The 22,811-nt window shown below is 41.4% G+C and overlaps 1 protein-coding gene across 3 annotated transcripts; it reads left to right on the top strand.

The window, feature by feature from the left end:
* The first annotated feature begins 397 nt into the window (after positions 1 to 397).
* On the top strand, positions 398 to 16,696 carry LOC142206820 (rab5 GDP/GTP exchange factor-like). 3 transcript variants are annotated; one of them, XM_075276630.1, is made up of 10 exons: positions 425 to 464; positions 815 to 847; positions 2,121 to 2,344; positions 5,897 to 6,045; positions 6,759 to 6,904; positions 10,975 to 11,044; positions 13,577 to 13,712; positions 14,073 to 14,164; positions 14,783 to 15,039; positions 16,061 to 16,696. In XM_075276630.1, exons 1-10 carry the CDS (start codon positions 462 to 464, stop codon positions 16,373 to 16,375), a joined length of 1,425 nt encoding a protein of 474 aa, XP_075132731.1. In that variant the 5' UTR covers positions 425 to 461; the 3' UTR covers positions 16,376 to 16,696. The 3 variants fall into 3 exon arrangements, with proteins under 3 accessions (XP_075132733.1, XP_075132731.1, XP_075132734.1); XM_075276632.1 differs by lacking the exon at positions 815 to 847 and having other exon boundaries at positions 398 to 464; XM_075276633.1 differs by lacking the exons at positions 425 to 464; positions 815 to 847 and adding an exon at positions 1,057 to 1,129.
* Positions 16,697 to 22,811: the final 6,115 nt, after the last annotated feature.

Genomic DNA, 22,811 nt, shown 5'->3' with positions numbered 1-22,811 from the left:
AACACTTCCTCCATGAATACAAGTCTTTGTTCTGGAGGAAAGCGGCTCCATCCTATCCTAATATGACATATAAGATATGGTGTACTGTTTGTGGCATCTTTATCTCATCATATGCTCCTCAGCAAAGGAGCACTGTCTGCTGAGAAAGTGCAGGAGGCACATACATGACTTATACACACTGCCACTGTCTGCTGAGGAGCCTTGTATAATGCCTGTACTAACACACTGGGCTGAACAGCTAGACAAGCGTATTCCCTCAGCGCCACCTAGCGGGGCAACTCCCTCTCTGCCTCCAGGTAACGCTTCCGGATATTGGACACGTGACTTTAGCCTCCATAGTAACGGCAGGACACTTCCGCTCCAGATCTTCCGGCTTTTGGTAGCAGCTGACCCGGAAGCGAGCGCTCAGCTGAGTCGTGGGCATATGACAGTTTTGGTGACACCCGCTCCTAGTGATCGGCATGGTATTTCACCTGTTGTGTGATGTGGAGGGTGGGCAGTAGGCACCGCATGGTCTGTACAAGGCGCTGTGTTCAGGTTTACCTGCGTCTATGCAGTGACTAGCTTCCTGCTGTGATCTACAATGGTCATAGTAAATTGTTATTCCGTGTGTATGGAGTGATATTAGTCGCAGCATTGTGCCCTCCATAGAGCAGGGGGTGAACAACCTCTGCACAGGCAGCTGTCTCTCTATGTGTCTCTCTCGTTTTCTTTCTGTCTCTCGATCTCTCATTTTCTTCCTCTATTTCATTACCTCTCCCATTTCAACAACTTTTGTTGTACATTTGTGTGGATTAATTCATCAAAAGGACAGGGCTGTGTAAGGAGTCTCCTCTCCCCCCACAAGGTAGGCCGTCACATTGCCGTAGGTGGGTAGATTGTCCTTACAACACGACTGGAAGTGTCTTTGCACTTCGTAAACGCCACTTGCCATTGGGTGACACATCTGTCCATATGTAGCTATTAACGGTGATATTTAGGGCACGACCCTGGGACACATTCGGCTCATTTACATAACAATGAACAGTTATTTCTCAACACAGGAAAGGTATATTTAGCAACGTATGGATTGGGCTGCACACCACTGCTAATAGCTGCATATGGACAGGACGGCTGCTTGACTCCCTTTGTAAGTGTTGTTCTCGAGCTTCCAGAAAGCTTTCACCTCTGGTTTTATAATGCGGTTGAAAAGGGCTGGATGTTTCAGCGAAAAATAACCAAAATCAGAAGTCAACTCAGTGGATCTATATGAGCTCCCTAACATCGATTATATTTCAGCTATTTTGCCCCCATGTCATCCGGTCCTACGGTGCGATTGGCTAAGTGATATGTTACTAACTAATACTATCCAGCCAGGATTGCTGATATGTGAATAACCAAAACAGGGCACCAAGGCAGGGACATAGCGGGGCGTGTAAAAAGGGCAGCGTCCTAAAATAATTGTTCATTAATGGTAATAAATGCAAAATGATTAATAATGATTTTCATTTTGGTATTAATTGCCCAGCCCTAAGGCTGAATACTGTCTCCTCTCATAGGTATCTTGTGCACCTCTAAGACTCGGTTCACTTTCTGTCAAAAGTTTCAATGTTTTTGACAGCCAGAATAAGTCTGTAGTACTATTCATGCTGTAAGAGTTACTGGCAACCTGCTAATAAGCCAATGAAGGTCCTGAGGATTGCTATGGAGAGGTATGACGTGTATTATATATATTGTAAAGAAGATGCAGAAGCAGCACAGCATACGAACCAGAGGTGCAGCCAAAGTAGAGGGTGGCAAGCCCTCAATGACGTATAGAAAAAAGAAAAAATGGCAGCACTCTTACCATGCATTAGCAAAAAAAAGTAGGTTTATTCTAAGGAAAGCGACGTTTCAGTGAAATGCTGCCGTTTTCCATTTAGGTATAATTGAAGCAGAAAGTCCACAGAGGAAAACTCTACTCCGGGATAAAATGTGATGAGTTTCCACTGCAGTATTTCTTGAAGTGCTTTTTGGCTGTGGCTGGCTACATGCGGCCTTAGCCTAAAGCAAATACTAGTGGTGTGATTGATTGAAGTATACAAAGAGTATGCTGGCTATGGAATCTCTCATTCATGTGCTTTTTTTCCTCATTTGCACAGATTATGAGTTCTGCATCTCCAGGACACACTACAATACCATTACACAAAGATCAAACTCTCCCCCACTTTTATGCTGACAATGCATCTCTCCAGCTCCAAGGGTTCCTCTACCAAGCAGAGATGTGCAGAAAGAACTGTGGGTTCTATGGTAATCCAGCATGGCATGGATATTGTTCCAGGTGTTGGATCCAGCAGAGGCAGCAGGCCCAGCCTCTCACAGACGGGTAGGTGTGAACCCCACCACCAATGTATTGTTCCTTAGGGGATACCATTTAAATACAAGGGAGTCTGGAAGACTTGGTTTTGTCATTCAAATTTTGTGTATAGTTGTCTGCTTCTTTTTCTGCTGGTTGTCATTTGTACTGCGGAACTAATGTAGTTCAGTTATGGTCTCTTCTAAATGCTCAGTACCATTTCAGTCTTAATGTAATAATATCTGTTTTAGAGATGAGCGAGTAGTATTCGATCGAGTAGGTATTTGATCGGAAATTACGGTATTCAAAATACTCGTACTTGGTCGATTACCAGGTGGTAAACGCAGTAAAAATTTGATTCCCTTGCCACCTTCCCTGGCGTTTTTTTTTACACCAATAACTATGCAGGGGAGGTGGGACAGGAACTAGGACAACATAGGCATAAAAAAAACCTATACAGTAGAGATGAGCGAGTAGTGAGATGTTCGAAAATTTGATTTGATTCGAGTAGACCTCAATATTCGACTATTCGATCGAATACTACTCGCTCATCTCTAATCTGTTTGGATAAATAGACAAAAATACATTTTATACTCAGACTATTTGAAAGTGGATTTCAGCAGTGGACAGGGATCAGAAGAAACACTGCTTCTATTCAAGTTATAGGGGCAAAGCTGTACTACCCTGGAACCACCGCCATACAGTAGTTGGGGCTGCAGCTCTACTCCTATTACTTAAATTATGTTGGAAGAGCTGGTCTGTGCTGGATCTCTGTGTTGGTCCCTCACAGATCAGATACTGATTACCTATGGATTGGTCATCAGTATAAAAAATGCTTTGGGACTGGAAAATCCCTTTAATGAGAGTGTGCGGCCATTGCCCATCTTCAGACTAACAAAGTGTTCTGTAATTCAGATGTAGACATAATCATTACAATAGTTAACAATAATTATGTCCAAATATATTGGTTTTCATCCCTGGAAAATAATTTGGTTTGTTCAACAAGTTGTCATTCATGCTTCAAAATTTTCCTTCTGGTAAAAGCTATGTGAGAAAGTTACATGTGGGTAGAGATCAGTGTGTAACACAATACAATTGATTCTCTATTGGTGGATTAGATATCATTCGTGTCCTTTTTCCGTTGGACATTCTTGTCTCTAAAAAAAAACTTCAGAACACTTTTAATTGTGGATCAGGAATAATATTTCATGGCCATCTACAGTTAGATACATCAAAAAGTGTTAGGGGGCGTTCACACTACCGTCATTGTCCGACAGGTAGTGTCCGCTGTTAGTGTCCGTTCAAAATCTGGCAGAGGGCATTAGCAGCGGACACTAGCTGTGTCCATAATATTTTTCATTGATTTCAATGGACATCGGGTGCGTTCTTTTACTGTCCGTGTCTGTTCTTAACTGTCCGTTCCCAAAGATGTCCGACTTTTCAAGCGGACAGCAAAAACCTACATGTCGGGTTTTTCTGTCCGCTTGAAAAGTCGGACATCTTTAGGAATGGACAATTAAGGACAGGCACGGAGTGTAAAAGAACGCACCCGATCTCCATTTAAATCAATGCAAAATGTCACGGACACAGCTAGTGTCCACTGCTAATGTCTGTACAAGATTTTGAACGGACACTAGCAGCGGACACTACCTGTCGGACACCGACGGTAGTGTGAACGCTCCCTTACTGTTTTTGAGCTGTATATAATTTCCTCATTTTACACATGTGAACAGAAATCCTGTTGTGAATGTGTAATTGTCAAAAACGTTACTTAAAGAGGACCTTTCACCACCTCCAACTCACTCAGCTCATTACATCAAGTAATAAACACTGCTACACTGATTCTGACACAGTTGGGATTTTTCTCTAGTCCCACCATTCCTGAGTAATCAGTGCTATTCGTTTTGGTACCTGATATGCTTATGATATGATATGATTTAGCTCTGTACTGTCAGGAGGGCAGTGTTAGGCAGGCAAGTATTGAGATTCTGCTTCTGATTGGAGCTCTGAATCACGCAAACGGATGGCCATCCGATTACATAGATATCAATGTTAGAAACTAATGGGTTTTGTTTTATAATATTTATCTGTTTTTTTTGTTATGTTTTTTATGTAGAACTATACTTTTGTGTCCGTCCCAAAAAAAAGTATAGGAATGGATCCCTTTTTGTTGTTGTTGTTTTTGTTTCTTAAATTCTCATGTCAATGTATATGGATGGTCTGCCATTTGCATCTTTTTTTTACATTAAATGGATGTAAAATATGTGATCTGACCAGAGCTTGTCACAGCAACATTACATTTCTGCCTGGCGGTAGATAATGACACTGTTTACCTGGTATTGATCAACCTAATGGAAATGAGCATCAGATTCTTGTGGCATAACTTTTTGGTGTATCTTTCCTTTATAAATGCACTTTTTTACTTTGTTTAGAGGAGTCTGCGATAAGCCCTGGGGACTAACATCCTGTATTCAGAGTAGTGGTCCCCCCATCTCTATCTTAAGCATGCTCATTTGTAGAGCACCATTCGAGTCACGGTGTTCTTGAGAGGTGGTGGGCATTTGTGGAATATGCTCCGGATTAGCCATAAATATACCAGATGGAAATTCCCCTTTAACAGGTTATTCTGTGCAGCTGCCATTTGAGCTACCATAATACATAATTTTATTGCAAACTGGGTGATAGAGTTTTTAATGTAGCTTCCTGTCTGATTGGAGAATAAAACTTTATTATAACTAGGGCAAAGTATTTGCACAATATACTAACACTTTTGTAGATATGACTGTAAAGTATTGTAAATGATCTTTGTAATCTATTATTTGTACATCTATTTCCTTTAACAGGCAAATCAAGAAGCATATTTCCTTTTGGCATCTTCTAGCCGCTTGTTCAGGAAACAGAATTGATTATAATATAAGAGGCGAAAATGTGAAATGATATTAAAAACCAAAAAAAGTTGTAATCTTCTAGAATAATTCTTTGAACACATCTTATTTTCACTGATTTTTTTTTTCCTGGAGGATTTATATGTTTTACCAAAGTTAGCCTTACACATTAGTTACTATTTCTTCCAATTTAGTGAGAATTTGATATTTACACTATTCCTAAAGGTATAAGAGTAAGCTCCATACATTGTGCAAATACTCAGGAGAGTTGACACGTGGTCAGCATGTATTCCAGAAAATGTATTGACATAACACTTTATCATTTGTGACCATGTGACTTTCCTGTGGGTTTCACTTAAAGGTCACCCATAAGGAGGATGGTAGTCCAAGGAGTTAGCTGTACGTGTACCTTGACTCTCCTTGTAATGTTATTTTCTAATACATTGCATAAACTTGTTCTGCTTCTTTCATTTAGTACGTTGATGAAAATACATATGATAAGCTGCTCATACAGCCATGGCCCCTAGATCTGTGCACAAGGGCTGTATTTTCAAATAAACCCATTTCAGATGGGAAGGGTTTATCTGTCAGCAAGTGGCCATCCCTTTAATTATAGAACATCAGACCAGAGAACCATATATTACCGTGAAACTGTGCCTTTTATGTACATATTCACATTATCTGATCTTGTCTCCAGTTTTAGACATCATACTGGAGAACTGCACGTTAAACCTGATATGAAGACGACTACACAGCTGCTAAATAAGAGAGATACATTTCCGGATGTTGCCAATAACAATGTCAACGGTGAGCAGTCTACCTCAAGTTTATACCAAGCTGCAACAGGTTAGTCATTCTTCATTTATAAAAATTGTTAACAGTACAGACAAAACCTCTTTAGAAATGCGTATTCACAAGTTCTTGGCAGCCAAATACTGCTTTGGCACACAAATTCAATAAGGGATAGTTTTCAATGAATGTTACCAGTCATCAGGAGACGTATTATAAAGAGCCAAGAAGGCACATTTATGGTCCAGACACTATAAATTACAGAAACGTAATTCTCTATAAGTATAACAATTAAGTTGAAAAAGAAATGGTTAACATAATACACTTTAAAAGTGGTGTAAATACCAGGGTAGCAGCCCTAGTGGCTGTCACAGAGCCTGGGTCTGGTGGGCCCTGATGCTTTTTTTTTTTTTTTTTTTTTTTTCAAAATAGACACCCATTTTTACAGACTGAGGGATGCATGAAAACTGATAATAATAAGTACGTTATATCTTTTGTGGGTATGTTAAAATGGACTCTCAAAAAAATCGGTAATGTGAATAGCCTCATTCACATGAATTAATTCTCATTCAGCTTTGTTATGGCTGTTAAAAACTAGTCACACGGCTGTGAAAGTTGTTCATCTGAATATGGCTTTAGTGCTAAAGAAGGAAAATATATCAGTGAATTTGTGCCATCATGTAAGATAGTAAGTACTTGTGTCTCATGTTAGGTATATAGTAATATAGGCTAAGTCAAGACTCCTGATCAGTGCTTTGCTCACTCTGCAGGCTCAATATTGCATTTTTCACGACCTTGCCTTCTCTCACTGGCTCGAGGAGATTTTTCTGAATTTCTTAAAGCACTCCGCAGTCCAGAGGCACAACTAATATTAACTCACTGTAATCATTTTATTCAGAAGATACAAGAAGCTGAGGTGAGTTTTGACTCCCATATTTCATAATGCTGATTTTTTTTCTTGTATCTTTGAAGTTTATTTTTTTCGTTATCAAGTCATTTGTTAACCTAGTATTCTTTATGTAATATTTCTCTGTAATCAACTGTTGTATTGCCCTTAAAATTCTTTGATATGGACAAACAAGCATGACTAGTAGTTTTTCACTGTAATTCTTCATGTAGTCTTTCCTTGTTTTCTTCAGTTACTTGGAATTCTTCCCTTGCTCAAAAGCCATAATCAGGTCACCCCATCCTACTCCATTTTATATGCTGTAATTTCCCTTAATTTTTTAGTGAAACATCTTCTCTACTCTCAAAATGGTCTACCCTGACCCTTTCTTTGTTAGGATATCACTTGTTAAAATGACTGTACCTCTAAAGTTCATATATGTACTAGAGACCCTCCCAGTCCCGATCCCAAGAGCGCAACTGCAGCAGTTTGTCAAACTATATTCTATTTTGTTGGTGGGGATGCACCATAGGATCCCGAAATCGGTGATTCTGACTGCTTTCTGCTTGCGGAGAGGGGGGCTTTTTATGAGAACTATTTGGCTGTTATCTAATAAACTCTTTCCCCTTATCTCCGTGAAGTCGGCCATGACTTCCTTTCTTTACCCTTGCTTTACCCTCTAGCTGCTCAGAAACTAATATTAAACCCAAGGTAGATATGGGTCTATTCCATTATGTGTACATTGTGGACCCCTATACTAGGACCCCATTACTCCACCAGGCCTCAGCAGTCCATTCTTATTACTCACAAATTACACATCTTGTGCTACTGCTCCATCCCCATCAAGTTTTGCTAAGCCCATGGATTTTAAGCTCCTATGTCAGGGTAACTCATCCACTCGTTACCTTATTAGTGATACAGTGTTGGCCAAAAGTATTGGCATCCCTGCAATTCTGTCAGATAATACTCATTTTCTTCCAGAAAATGATTGCAATCACAAATTCTTTGGTATTACTATCTTCATTTAATTTGTCTTCAATGGAAAACCACAAAAAGAATTGTCAAAAAGCCAATTTGGATATAATTCAACACCAAACATAAAAAAGGGGGTGGACAAAAGTATTGGCACTGTTTGAAAAAGCATGTGATGCTTCTCTAATTTGTGTAATTAACAGCACTTGTTACTTACCTGAGGCACCTAACAGGTGGTGGCAATAACTAAATCACACTTGCAGCCAGTTGAAATGGATTAAAGTTGACTCAACCTCTGTCCTGTGTCCTTGTGTGTACCACATTGAACATGGAGAAAAGAAAGAAGACCAAAGAACTGTCTGAGGACTTGAGAAGCACAATTGTGAGGAAGCATGAGCAATCTCAAGGCTACAAGTCCATCTCCAAAGACCTGAATGTTCCTGTGTCTACCGTACGCAGTGTCATTAAGAAGTTTAAAGCCCATGGCACTGTGGCTAACCTCCCTAGATGTGGACGGAAAAGAAAAATTGACGAGAGATTTCAATGCAAGATTGTGCGGATGGTGAATAAAGAACCTCGACTAACCTCCAAACAAGTTCAAGCTGCCCCGCAGTCCGAGGGTACAACAGTGTCAACCCGTACTATCCGTCGGCGTCTGAATGAAAAGGGACTGTACGGTAGAATACCCAGGAAGACCCCACATCTTACCCAGAGACATAAAAAAGCCAGGCTGGAGTTTGCCAAAACTTACGTGAGAAAGCCAAAAACGTTTTGGAAGAATGTTCTCTGGTCAGATGAGACAAAAGTAGAGCTTTTTGGGAAAAGGCATCAACATAGAGTTTACAGGAAAAAAAAGAGGCCTTCAAAGAAAAGAACACGGTCCCTACAGTCAAACATGGCGGAGGTTCCCTGATGTTTTGGGGTTGCTTTGCTGCCTCTGGCACTGGACTGCTTGACCGTGTGCATGGCATTATGAAGTCTGAAGACTACCAACACATTTTGCAGCATAATGTAGGGCCCAGTGTGAGAAAGCTGGGTCTCCCTCAGAGGTCATGGGTCTTCCAGCAGGACAATGACCCAAAACACACTTCAAAAAGCACTAGGAAATGGTTTGAGAGAAAGCACTGGAGACTTCTAAAGTGAGTCCAGACCTGAAGCCCATAGAACACCTGTGGAGAGATCTCTTGATGGCAGTTTGGAGAAGGCCCCCTTCAAATCTCAGGGACCTGGAGCAGTTTGCCAAAGAAGAATGGTCTAAAATTCCAGCAGAGCATTGTAAGAAACTCATTGATGGTTACCGGAAGCGGTTGTTTGCAGTTATTTTGTCTAAAGGTTGTGCTACCAAGTATTAGGCTGAGGGTGCCAATACTTTTGTCCGGACCATTTTTGGAGTTTTGTGTAAAATGATCAATGAATTGACTTTTTTTTCATTCTCTTTTGTGTTTTTTCATTGCAAGCAAAATAAATGAAGATATTAATACCAAAGAGTTTCTGCTTGCAATCATTTTCTGGAAGAACATAAGTATTATCTGACAGAATTGCAGGGGTGCCAGTACTTTTGGCCAACACTGTATCTTGTGTTAACACTGTATCACTCTCCTCATTACCTTCACTCCGGATTCCCTCCTGCAACATTCCTACATGGCTAACTGGCTTACCAATTTGGGTCTGGAATTTCCCTTTCCTGTGTTACATGGTCTCTAGCAGCTAAATCATCCCAATGTACCACATATAAGGAGAACCTTGTCTCATATTTTTTTGGGGACTACCTATTCCTCCACTCCTTCTGAACTCAAGCCAGGATACTGATCTCTCAGGTTTTGACCTTTCTATTCCTTTCAGTGCTAATCTTCTTCCTCAGGGCCACTAAATTGCTACTCCACTTATTCACTGGAATAGTCCTGATCCTCCCTTTCACCCTTTGTCCAGAGGATTAGGGAGGTCTGGAGAATGGAATCGCTGACTACATCTGTAAATAACCAGGTTAATCTTTTGATCTCAGTGGAATATTATAATACTTCTAAATAGTCTTGATGCTGTTTTTTGTACCTATGGTACGTTACTTTGATAGTCCTACCTTCCTGGGCATCTCCCCCGCCCCGTTTCCTCTTTCTTCTCTATGCCTTCGTCCCTTTGTCTGTTGTCTCCACGTCTGTCTTTGATTAGTTTTTGGACAATTTCAGTTCTGTATTGCTTTAGTTATATTTCATCACCATTTTGACATTCTCAATGCTTATATCTTATGATTACAGTTACTTATTGCTTTTTTCTTCTTCCTAGATTATACTTGTCTTCATTTGTTTACTGCCACTTCACATCCCAAAACAACCCACAGTGACCCAGATTTACTATTAGGGTGCATTCACACTGAGTAAACGCTAGCTTATTCTGAACGTAAAACACGTTCAGAATAAGCGGCGTCTAAAGCAGCTCCATTCATTTCTATGGGAGCGGGGATACGAGCGCTCCCCATAGAAATGAATGGGCTGCTTCTTTCACTCCGTGCAGTCCCATTGAAGTGAATGGGGAGTGCCGGCGTGTACGCTCCGGCATGAGCAGAGCTTGCCGTATACGCCGGCACTCCCCATTCACTTCAATGGGACTGCACGGAGTGAAAGAAGCAGCCCATTCATTTCTATGGGGAGCGCTCGTATCCCCGCTCCCATAGAAATGAATGGAGCTGCTTTAGACGCCGCTTATTCTGAACGTGTTTTACGTTCAGAATAAGCTAGCGTTTACTCAGTGTGAATTCACCCTTAGATTGCGTAAACTTAGGCGGCCTGAAAATATGCTAGATTTATCAGTGACTGATGCGGGATGATAAGTCTGGTGCATTTTTAGTCTGTCTTAAGTTTGTACCACCTATTAGTTGTCTTACTTTAAGACAGAATGTTATGTAAAGTTTTGGTGTAGTTTACGTGCATTTAAGCCACACCCTTCCTGAAAAGCTTCTTCCACATGTCTAGCAAGTCGAACAAATTTTAGATCACACTAGATGCGCCAAGATGTGCTATGTTTACACCAGAGTCTGTTGGTAATCATTATAGGAAATCTGTACCAGTGTATTTGTAATTCCAGTCAATTTGTGATGGATAAAAAAAACTTGGTAATAAAATTTTGTTTTCCAGACCATAACTGTGGAGAAGAAAGCAGAAGAAGTACAGAACTTCTACCAACAAATACTGCTCTACTTCCCTGGTGAGACTATATCTCCAGTGCCTAATGTACTGCCATGGCTATAAAACAAAAATGGGTAGATTTGTCTGTATTTCTCTTTTCACATCTGATGAGTAAACATAAAATTTGGCAGTATATTAATAACTCATAAACCAATAACTAAATCAAAAATGGCAACACATATGGCTGCACTTCTGTTGAATGCCATTACCTATATAACAAATAATACAGAATTAATGTTTTATGTGCATTACATATGTATGTTCAGGTAAAAAGACTAACCATTATGTTAAATGACTAACTTTTCACTCAATAGAGGGAGGCTAAAAAATCTCCGTGAGAGTTTCCAAACTTTTTTTGGTGCATGGAAAATTGTAGCAGATTCATCAGTATGTGATCTGGACGGGGAGAGTGTGCAGACTGCTTTTATTAAGTAATAGGAGTAGCTCAGCCTACTCTTACTTGGAATAAGCTGCTTCTGTGGCTGGAGGCTGTGCCGTACCCCACAGATCACATACTGATGACCTACCCTGTGGATAGTTTGAAAAATTAATTTGAGTCAGAATGTTGCTGTCTTTGGTGTAGAAAAGTCAAAAATTATCGTAAGAAAAGTTGGCAGGGTTAACCAGAAGGAGGCATGGACAGCAACTTTCTGAAAGATGTATTATTACTAATGATATTAATTGGTGCAAATCTATATGCCTGCTGAGATAACTATCCTAAATGTACCTTCACTCTGCACATAAAAACTAAAGACTTTAAAGTCTCTTATTCAAATGCGGTGCAAACGCATGAAATCTGACATATTATTAAATATTCATGACACTGAAAATCTAAAAATATGCACAACAAATAAATAAGTAAATGAATAATAACAGGGAAATCTCTCCAGAAGAACAATACTTTGAAAACACTCATGGGATGTTGACATGTAGGAATTTGATGCTTATTGTGGGGTGAATACCACCTCAAGATCAGTGACAGATTCCACCCAGATTTTACCTCCCATTGTTTTCAATGTGAGGTAGAGATCGCAGCAGGACGCTGATAAAATTACATCTTTTTCGATTTTGCCCATAGTACGTGGGTCGAGACTTCCCATTGATTAGGCCCATTTATTTTTTTGTGACCAATTTTTCTCCCATTATACTCTATGCAAGATTCCTCTCTATAAGCAGATCACCACCTTATGCAACTAAACTAATATTTTTTAGGCAAATTTTTCAGTAGGGACCTTTTTAAAAAGACCACATGGACTTACACACACTGCACTGTTCTGCATCATTGGACTTCAGCAAGCAAGAACTAAAGGATTGCAATGGACGTTAGGGGAGTAAAGTCAACAGCATCACACTGGAGTAGGCAGCCATGTCACCATGCTCAATGCAATCCGTTTCTAAGGTGCCAAGCTTGCTTACCAATAGTCCCAATTTTGCCAGGACAATCTTGGAAACTTGGCTAAAAAATTGGACAGATTTAACATATACGTTACATGAAAAAATGGCATCCTTGGGTTGTTCCCAGGTGGGCTTTAACGTTCAAATTTTGGTCTGTGAAATGTCAGGAAGTATCATCATTAAAATGGATAACATGCTGGGGACCAGGAATGAGAAGGGGTGCAATGAGAGGGACTAGGGAAGAGAGGGAAGCCTTGCTGGGGATCAAGATTTAGAAAGGCAGCATGCTGGGAATCAAGAATAATGGGGCCGTTTTGAACTAGGAAATCAGCAGGTCACCAGGGAGGTAAGAAAGAGTTGGGGTCCCATATAGTTATGTGTGTAGGTTGTAGTGACTTATGTACAGTATCATGGCTGTTTCATTAGATCCAGTCTAGGCATTATTCTGTTTAATATAGTTGTGAGAGACCTGGTTCTGTAATACACTGAAACATAAAATACATCATTTTTGGATCTTTCATCATTATTTTAGCTTTTATGGGGAGCTTTAATGAGCTTTCTGACTCCATTGGACACTTTAATCTGCATTCTGTATTCTTTTGTGATAGGACGATCCCTATAAAATATATTGTGGGAAAATAGTTCAGTAGCAGCAGCAGTGTGGACTCAAACAGTCAGACACAGGGACACAAAGTCTGGTGAAAATAGGTTTTTGTGTATAAGTATCCACATAGCATTATATTTGGATATGATATGTACATTAATCTTTTTGAATGTTTTGCTTCCATATAAACTAGAATAAATAATTGTAATGTACTTTTTTCACCAATAGCACACTTGGGGAAGGCAGTGGCTGCCAAATGGGCACTCATCCCCAACGCACACCAATTTAGTTTTTCATAGGAAGCCAACTCGCCTCAATATATTTTTGGCATGTGGAAGTAAATTGGAAGAAACATGGAAAGATTATACAAACTGCATGCAGTTGTTAGCCTGGGTCAGATTTGATCTCATGACCCCAGTGCTGCTAGCCACTGAGTCACTATAAGGATATCATTTTAGTGATCTGATTGCTAATGATGTGTGTTTTATAGATGTTGACTGTATATATAGATGCCTTAAAACCTGGTGTTTTTTTGTACGTTATCTTTTGTAGATCACATGTCAGATGAGAAAGACCGGTTGCTGGATAATATTGAAAAGCTTGTGATGACGCGTCTTTATAAGTCTGTATTTTGTCTGAATAGCTCTCAAGATGGACAGAAGGATATATCTATTCAAAATCGCTGCAAGTAAGGGCACTGTATTTTGTATTTCAAGCCAGTGGTAAATCTAGGATTACTGCTTTTCCCCTGATGCCAGACCTAATGAGTATTGATCTTCCTTTGTTTTGCTGGAAGCCATGATGAGCCAAACAGATGGTACTATGAGTGGTCTATAAATAGAGATCTTTGTGAAAAATTGAGTGAGTAAGTGGTAGTAACTTGAGACTCCCCATGGTTTTCCACATATGTCTGTAGACCTAGTAAAATTGACAGAAACATATTTCATCATAGCAACGCTATAACACATGTGTATGTCCCGTTCATGTCAATGTGCATGATACCCCTTCCTGGTTTCTGTGTTTCCTGTAACCACCTTTTTCGTTTTAGGTCATTGAGTTGGGTCACACCAGAGATGCTACAACTCCCGCTAGTAAAAGAAAGTCAAGAAGAGAAGAATGGGATCTCTTGTGCTGTAACTGGTAAAAAGGAAATTGTGTATTTCTTTTCTAAATTCCATTTCTGGTGTAAAGTTATGGGTAAAATTACGAGGAGCCAACCTCTTTGATTCCAGCACTAGTGGGACAAGAATGATTTAGGGGATATTCTAAGCCCTACAATTCTATGAGATAACATTAGTACTGTACATAATGCTGAAGATTATTCGAAACTAAATCCAACCTAAAGTGGAGCTGCCCATAGCACCCTTTTACATCCCACTCTCAATATTCAACCTTATAGGTTTACCGTGCACCTGTTATGATAAATCTAACCCTATTTTCATACAGTAAAATGTAATATTTAAAGGAAAAGAAAAAAAGCAAAACTCATAAAAGAAAAATCCAACTAGTATTTTTCTATTATTGTGTTAGAAGAGGTCCACGTAGACAATTTGTACAATAGGGTTTTTTAATGGGAGAGTTTCCTCTCTGTGTTTCTCTAACATGATTATACTCTGGATATGACTCTGTATCCACACCATCATCGAGAACCCTTTCCGGAACACTATCTGTGTCTATTACCTGGGTGTCTTCAGTTTATAACATCTTTCCATACTGCTGTTTTTGAGAACTACCTGTGGTTTGTGTGTTTTGTTGCAGCATTAATAGAAATTGATTCTAAGCGAGCTCCCCAAGACAAGCTAACCTGTGTGTCTAGAGCTTGTGGCCACCTATACAAATCCATACAGAGGTCGAAGCAAGAGCCAGCCACAGCCGATGACTTACTGTCTTGCCTAATATATAGCACATTGAAGGCAAACCCACCCCGTCTGTGGTCTAATCTACAGTATATTACCAGGTTCTGCAATCCCAAGAGACTTATGGCAGGGGAATCTGGATATTATTTTACTAATCTTGTGAGTATATCCTTTTATAGTACATATCATCAAAAGGGGGTGTTATTCCATTACTAGCTCACTACTTACACTATACAGCATGAAATATCATGGCACTCTTATACAGCAATGCATGTGGGGGACTTTATGCATAATGCATGCATATATGGCTGGAAGTATTAGTAAAATTATATTTAGTTTGATTAGGACATCTGCCGTCCATATGCCCTATTTGTACATATATAGATGTTATATTTAAATGGAGTTTGTCACCAGGAGACATTATGCTGAGCACCACTATATCTTTTAGATAGTCCTACAAAAAACTGCCTTTTCATAGAAATGTCCATCTCCACAATGTCAAAGGAAAAGGACCCAACCCCCCCCATCCTAGCAGGGGCCACTGTGCAGTATATTCTACTATGGGGAAGGGGGGGGGGGTACTGTGGAGCATATTCTACTGACTCAACATTCCTGCTGGCAAAACCCCCCCAAAAAACTAATCAGAAACTGAAAGGCTCACATACAATACTGATGTAATCTCTACATCATTGTGCCCTGAGTGGAAATAACAGTTCACTGTATGACGCAGCATTGAATCAATATTGCATGTATTTTTTTCCTATTGACAGTTATGTTTTTGCTCATACTAACATGACCTTGGTGGTGGTGAATACTTCAAGTTATTTCTATAAATGTAAGCAATAATTTCCTGTATTGCAAATAGACCCTCTTTATTTTTAATCCCTTGGGGTATACATATGTCTAGAGACCTCCATAATGGTCTTAAATGACGTTATCGGTTGTCCTTCTGCTGTGTTTTTTGTATAAAAATGACTTGTATTATTTATAAGCATGTATTTATGTTAAGTGCATACAAAAAATGTATGCGGCTTCCTTCTTGTTGGCCAGATTGTCCACAGCGATTGATTGGCAGCTGTTCAGGCAATAACTGATAGGTAGCAATGGAATATGTATGCCCTGGCATTCACAAATTGTAAATTTTTTAATTTATTTTTTTGTTTGTACGCCTGCCTTCCAGTGTTGTGCGGTTTCTTTCATCGAGACTTTGGAGGCCTCGTCTCTTGGCCTCACCCAAGAAGAGTTTAACCTTTTAATGCAGGGCTCAAAAGTAACAACTATTATGTCAAATAGTGGACGAAGTACATTGCAACAAATAGAGAAGAACAAGGAACTTCTGGCAGAACTGAAACATCGACAGGATATTCTAATCCAAAAGGCCGAATGCCTGGGAAGAGAGGTGGAGGCCTGGCCTGTGACTGTGCAGGGAGAAATTCAGAAAATCATCCATAGATTCCCTCTAGACTTGAAAGCTTCAACATCAAGTGATGTATGATGAATCTCCAGTGACATTTTTTACAAGCAGTTCTACATTGGAAGCTGCTATTTACCTAGTTCAAACTGAGCTAACTAATGAAGGATTTTTTTCTTAAAACACTTATTAAACTGCCCTGACACTTGTATTCATGACTGTTATCAATCAGAGAAATAATATGTTTGTGTATTTGGCTGTTACCTTACAGATTACAATCTGCTAATATTTTAATAATCTTATGAGGATAATTATGGTTGATCCTGGTTAACACAAAAATGGTCAAATAAATCACATTCTTAATTTATTTTCCCTTTAACACATACACCACACCAAATACAGACTTCTGAGGGGTAAGGAATATTTGCCAACAGCTATGTATCCGCACCCCTGAACAGATGCATGATGGGGTGTAATCTATTGCCAGACAGTGCTGGTGGCAGCTTTTCTCCCTTGATAAATATTAGATTTCAACCAATTTATTTCAAACCTTCTTTCTCCTATAGACTAACATCGATATATTGAAGTTGGGATGCCACAACACAATAGTTAGTCAGCTGATCCAACTGAAAATTAAGCTATTTTATAATCGAACTGTAATATGTACTGTATAGAGGGTTGAGCAACTGCATGATGAAATAAAATTGCAATAAATATAGTTTTTGTACAGATCTGCTTACATTGTGGATTGTTCCACATGACTACTACCATGTCTAGTCAGTGGAATTATAGTGGGATATGTTATATTCTGGCATGTGTCTATCATGGGGAAAATACTAGCACTGCATGCAGCACTATTGTTCTTTTTAAATATTGAAAGAAGCTGAAAAGGTTTCTTCAAATGTATATTCTCACACAAATGTAAGCAGAGCTGTAGAGATATCTTAGCCAAATGTCTACAATACAGTTCTAGATGTGCCGTGAGAGCTAAGCTTACAACATACATCCAGATATCTCATGACATTTTTCATGCCAAAATCGCTGTGGCAAGAACCACTTGAAATTTTGGGAAGTCCACAATATTGGATCTATGGCATAGCATCTGGAACATGCATGTCAGCTGTTTTGGTAAGTTCCCTGTTAGCATATACAGTACAGTAAAAGTGGGATATAGCAGTGACAAGCTAAGAGTTCCTATAGAAACAGACAGTCCTTTAAGCTCTAGAAGAAAAAAAAACACCTATGTGTCGCTGAATAAAATCAAAAGGTACAATATATCTGTCATTAGAATAGTCCTGTGTATGATCCCTTGAGGTGTCCCTTCAGGTACACTCTCCCACTCTCTGTCTTTGGGTGTCGCATGGTAGCACTGGCAAATGTACCAGTGTGTACTTGTGTCTCTCCACACAATTTCATGGAAGAAGAAAGCTTAGAGGAACACATTAAGCTGTGCTAGATTCACTATAGTCATTGCTTGTGTATTCAATAAAGCCCTAAATACTGTTTTATATCTGTGAACAGGCAGATAACATTATCACAGACCCAGAGTATAATGATCGAAGACCCAGGTGAGGTGACAAACATAAAAATCAGTGGTACTTACTAGAGATGAGCGAACAGTGTTCTATCGAACTCATGTTCGATCGGATATTAGGCTGTTCGGCATGTTCGAATCGAATCGAACACCGCGTGGTAAAGTGCGCCATTACTCGATTCCCCTCCCACCTTCCCTGGCGCCTTTTTTGCTCCAATAACAGCGCAGGGTAGGTGGGACAGGAACTACGACACCGGTGACGTTGAAAAAAGTAGGCAAAACCCATTGGCTGCCGAAAACATGTGACCTCTAATTTAAAAGAACAGCGACGCCCAGCTTCGCGTCATTCTGAGCTTGCAATTCACCGAGGACGGAGGTTTCCGTCCAGCTAGCTAGGGCTTAGATTCTGGGTAGGCAGGGACAGGCTAGGATAGGAAGGAGAAGACAACCACAACAGCTCTTGTAAGAGCTAAATTCCAGGGAGAAGCTTGTCAGTGTAACGTGGCACTGACGGGCTCAATCGCCGCAACCCAGCTTTCCCAGGATCCTGAATGGAATACACTGTCAGTGTATTCCCGTATACCCGATATATACCCCCGATATTCGTTCCAACGGTGTGCCCCCCCACCTTCACCCCAGAAATACCCTGCAAGTCCCCTAGCAATAGAATTGGGGCTATATACACCCACTATTTTTGCTACTGCCATATAGTGCCAGTTTCTGACTGGTAATTCAAAGAATATATTGGGGTTATAAATACCCTCATTTCTTGCTACTGGTATATAGTGCCATTGTCTGACTGGGAATTCAAAGAATATATTGGGGTTACGTGCACCCACAATTTTTACTACTGGTATACAGTGCCATTGTCTGACTGGGAATTCAAAGAATATATTGGGAATACAAATACCCTCATTTCTTGCTACTGCCATATAGTGCCAGTTTCTGACTGGTAATTCAAAGAATATATTGGGGTTACGTGCACCCACAATTTTTACTACTGGTATACAGTGCCATTGTCTGACTGGGAATTCAAAGAATATATTGGGGTTATAAATACCCTCATTTCTTGCTACTGCCATATAGTGCCAGTTTCTGACTGGTAATTCAAAGAATATATTGGGGTTACGTGCACCCACAATTTTTACTACTGGTATACAGTGCCATTGTCTGACTGGGAATTCAAAGAATATATTGGGAATACAAATACCCTCATTTCTTGCTACTGCCATATAGTGCCAGTTTCTGACTGGTAATTCAAAGAATATATTGGGGTTACGTGCACCCACAATTTTTACTACTGGTATACAGTGCCATTGTCTGACTGGGAATTCAAAGAATATATTGGGGTTATAAATACCCTCATTTCTTGCTACTGCCATATAGTGCCAGTTTCTGACTGGTAATTCAAAGAATATATTGGGGTTACGTGCACCCACAATTTTTACTACTGGTATACAGTGCCATTGTCTGACTGGGAATTCAAAGAATATATTGGGAATACAAATACCCTCATTTCTTGCTACTGCCATATAGTGCCAGTTTCTGACTGGTAATTCAAAGAATATATTGGGGTTACGTGCACCCACAATTTTTACTACTGGTATACAGTGCCATTGTCTGACTGGGAATTCAAAGAATATATTGGGGTTATAAATACCCTCATTTCTTGCTACTGCCATATAGTGCCAGTTTCTGACTGGTAATTCAAAGAATATATTGGGGTTACGTGCACCCACAATTTTTACTACTGGTATACAGTGCCATTGTCTGACTGGGAATTCAAAGAATATATTGGGGTTATAAATACCCTCATTTCTTGCTACTGGTATATAGTGCCATTGTCTGACTGGGAATTCAAAGAATATATTGGGGTTACGTGCACCCACAATTTTTACTACTGGTATACAGTGCCATTGTCTGACTGGGAATTCAAAGAATATATTGGGGTTATAAATACCCTCATTTCTTGCTACTGCCATATAGTGCCAGTTTCTGACTGGTAATTCAAAGAATATATTGGGGTTACGTGCACCCACAATTTTTACTACTGGTATACAGTGCCATTGTCTCACTGGGAATTCAAAGAATATATTGGGGTTATAAATACCCTCATTTCTTGCTACTGGTATATAGTGCCATTGTCTGACTGGGAATTCAAAGAATATATTGGGGTTACGTGCACCCACAATTTTTACTACTGGTATACAGTGCCATTGTCTGACTGGGAATTCAAAGAATATATTGGGGTTATAAATACCCTCATTTCTTGCTACTGGTATATAGTGCCATTGTCTGACTGGGAATTCAAAGAATATATTGGGGTTACGTGCACCCACAATTTTTACTACTGGTATACAGTGCCATTGTCTGACTGGGAATTCAAAGAATATATTGGGGTTATAAATACCCTCATTTCTTGCTACTGCCATATAGTGCCAGTTTCTGACTGGTAATTCAAAGAATATATTGGGGTTACGTGCACCCACAATTTTTACTACTGGTATACAGTGCCATTGTCTGACTGGGAATTCAAAGAATATATTGGGAATACAAATACCCTCATTTCTTGCTACTGCCATATAGTGCCAGTTTCTGACTGGTAATTCAAAGAATATATTGGGGTTACGTGCACCCACAATTTTTACTACTGGTATACAGTGCCAATTTCTAACTAGGAATTCAAAATGCGCAAGGCTCCCGGAAAGGGACGTGGACGAGGCCGTGGGCGAGGTCGGGGGAATGGTTCTGGGGAGCAAGGTAGCAGTGAAGCCACAGGGCGTCCCGTGCCTACTCCTGTGGGGCAGCAAGCATTGCGCCACTCCACAGTGCCAGGGTTGCTTGCCACATTAACTAAACTGCAGGGTACAAACCTTAGTAGGCCCGAGAACCAGGAACAGGTCTTGCAATGGCTGTCAGAGAACGCTTACAGCACATTGTCCAGCAGCCAGTCAGACTCTGCCTCCTCTCCTCCTATTACCCAACAGTCTTGTCTTCCTTCCTCCCAAAATTCCGAAGCTTTACAGAACAATAACCCAAACTGTCCCTGCTCCCCAGAGCTGTTCTCCGCTCCTTTCATTGTCCCTCAACCTGCCTCTCCACGTCACGATTCCACGAACCTAACAGAGGAGCATCTGTGTCCAGATGCTCAAACACTAGAGTCTCCTCCATCTCCGTTCGATTTGGTGGTGGATGACCAGCAACCCATCCTCATCGACGATGATGTGACGCAGTTGCCGTCAGGGCATCCAGTTGACCGGCGCATTGTGCGGGAGGAGGAGATGAGACAGGAGTTGGAAGAGGAAGTGGTGGATGATGAGGACACTGACCCGACCTGGACAGGGGGGATGTCAAGCGGGGAAAGTAGTGTGGATGTTGAGGCAGGTGCAGCACCAAAAAGGGTAGCTAGAGGCAGAGGTCAGCAGCTTAGGCGAAGCCAGGCCACACCCGGAATCTCCCAAGATGTTCCAGTTCGTACCCAGCCCCGAAAAACTCCCACCTCGAGGGCACGTTTCTCGAAGGTGTGGAGTTTTTTCAAGGAATGCGCCGAGGACAGATATAGTGTTGTCTGCACAATTTGCCTCTCGAAATTGATTAGGGGCTCTGAGAAGAGCAACCTGTCCACCACTTCAATGCGCCGTCATTTGGAATCCAAGCACTGGAATCAGTGGCAGGCAGCAACGGCAGGACAAAGGCCGCCTGCCGTTCACGCCACTGCCTCTGCCACTGCCTCTGCCACTGCCACTGCTGACTGTGCTGGCGATGCACTCCAGAGGACGAGCCAGGACACCACTTCATCTGCCTCCGCCACTTTGTTGACTTCTCCCTCATCCTCCCCTGTTCCTGTCTTATCTCCTTCTCCTGCACCATCAAAGGCACCATCAGGCGCTTCTTTACAACAACCCACCATCTCTCAGACATTGGAGCGGCGGCAGAAATACACTGCTAACCACCCACACGCGCAAGCCTTGAACGCCAACATCGCTAAACTGCTGGCCCAGGAGATGTTGGCGTTCCGGCTTGTTGAAACTCCCGCCTTCCTGGACCTGATGGCAACTGCGGCACCTCGCTATGCCGTCCCTAGCCGTCACTACTTCTCCCGGTGTGCCGTCCCCGCCTTGCACCAGCACGTGTCACTCAACATCAGGCGGGCCCTTAGTTCCGCGCTTTGCACAAAGGTCCACTTGACCACCGACGCGTGGACAAGTGCATGCGGACAGGGACGCTACATTTCACTGACGGCACACTGGGTGAATGTAGTTGAGGCTGGGACTGCTTCCCAAACTGGCCCGGTGTACCTCGTCTCCCCGCCTAACATTCCTGGCAGGGACACGAGAAGAACACCCCCCTCCTCCTCCTCCTCCGCCTCCTCCTCCTCCTCCTCCGCCACCGCCTCCTCCTCCGCTGTTAGATTGACCCCAGCTACGAGTTGGAAACGTTGCAGCACTGGCGTTGGTAGACGTCAGCAGGCTGTGCTGAAGCTGATCAGCTTGGGGGACAGACAGCACACTGCCTCCGAGGTGAGGGATGCCCTCCTCGATGAGACGGCAATATGGTTTGAGCCGCTGCACCTGGGCCCAGGCATGGTCGTTTGTGATAACGGCCGGAACCTGGTAGCAGCTCTGGAGCTTGCCGGACTCCAACATGTTCCATGCCTGGCCCACGTCTTCAACCTAGTGGTGCAACGTTTCCTAAAGAGCTACCCCAATGTTCCAGAGCTACTGGTGAAAGTGCGGCGCATGTGCGCCCACTTTCGCAAGTCGACAGTAGCCGCTGCTAGCTTAAAATCTCTCCAGCAACGCCTGCATGTGCCACAACACCGGCTTTTGTGCGACGTCCCCACACGCTGGAACTCAACGTTTCAGATGTTGAATAGAGTGGTTGAGCAGCAGAGACCAGCTACAAAACCCTAGGGTGCCACAAAGTCAGCTGCCTCAGTTTCACATCCATGAGTGGCCATGGATGAGAGACCTTTGTGACATCCTA

The sequence above is a fragment of the Leptodactylus fuscus genome, chromosome 1 (assembly GCF_031893055.1).
Source record: "Leptodactylus fuscus isolate aLepFus1 chromosome 1, aLepFus1.hap2, whole genome shotgun sequence".
Classification (NCBI taxonomy): domain Eukaryota; kingdom Metazoa; phylum Chordata; class Amphibia; order Anura; family Leptodactylidae; genus Leptodactylus; species Leptodactylus fuscus.
This window is presented reverse-complemented; position numbering and strand designations above follow the sequence as displayed.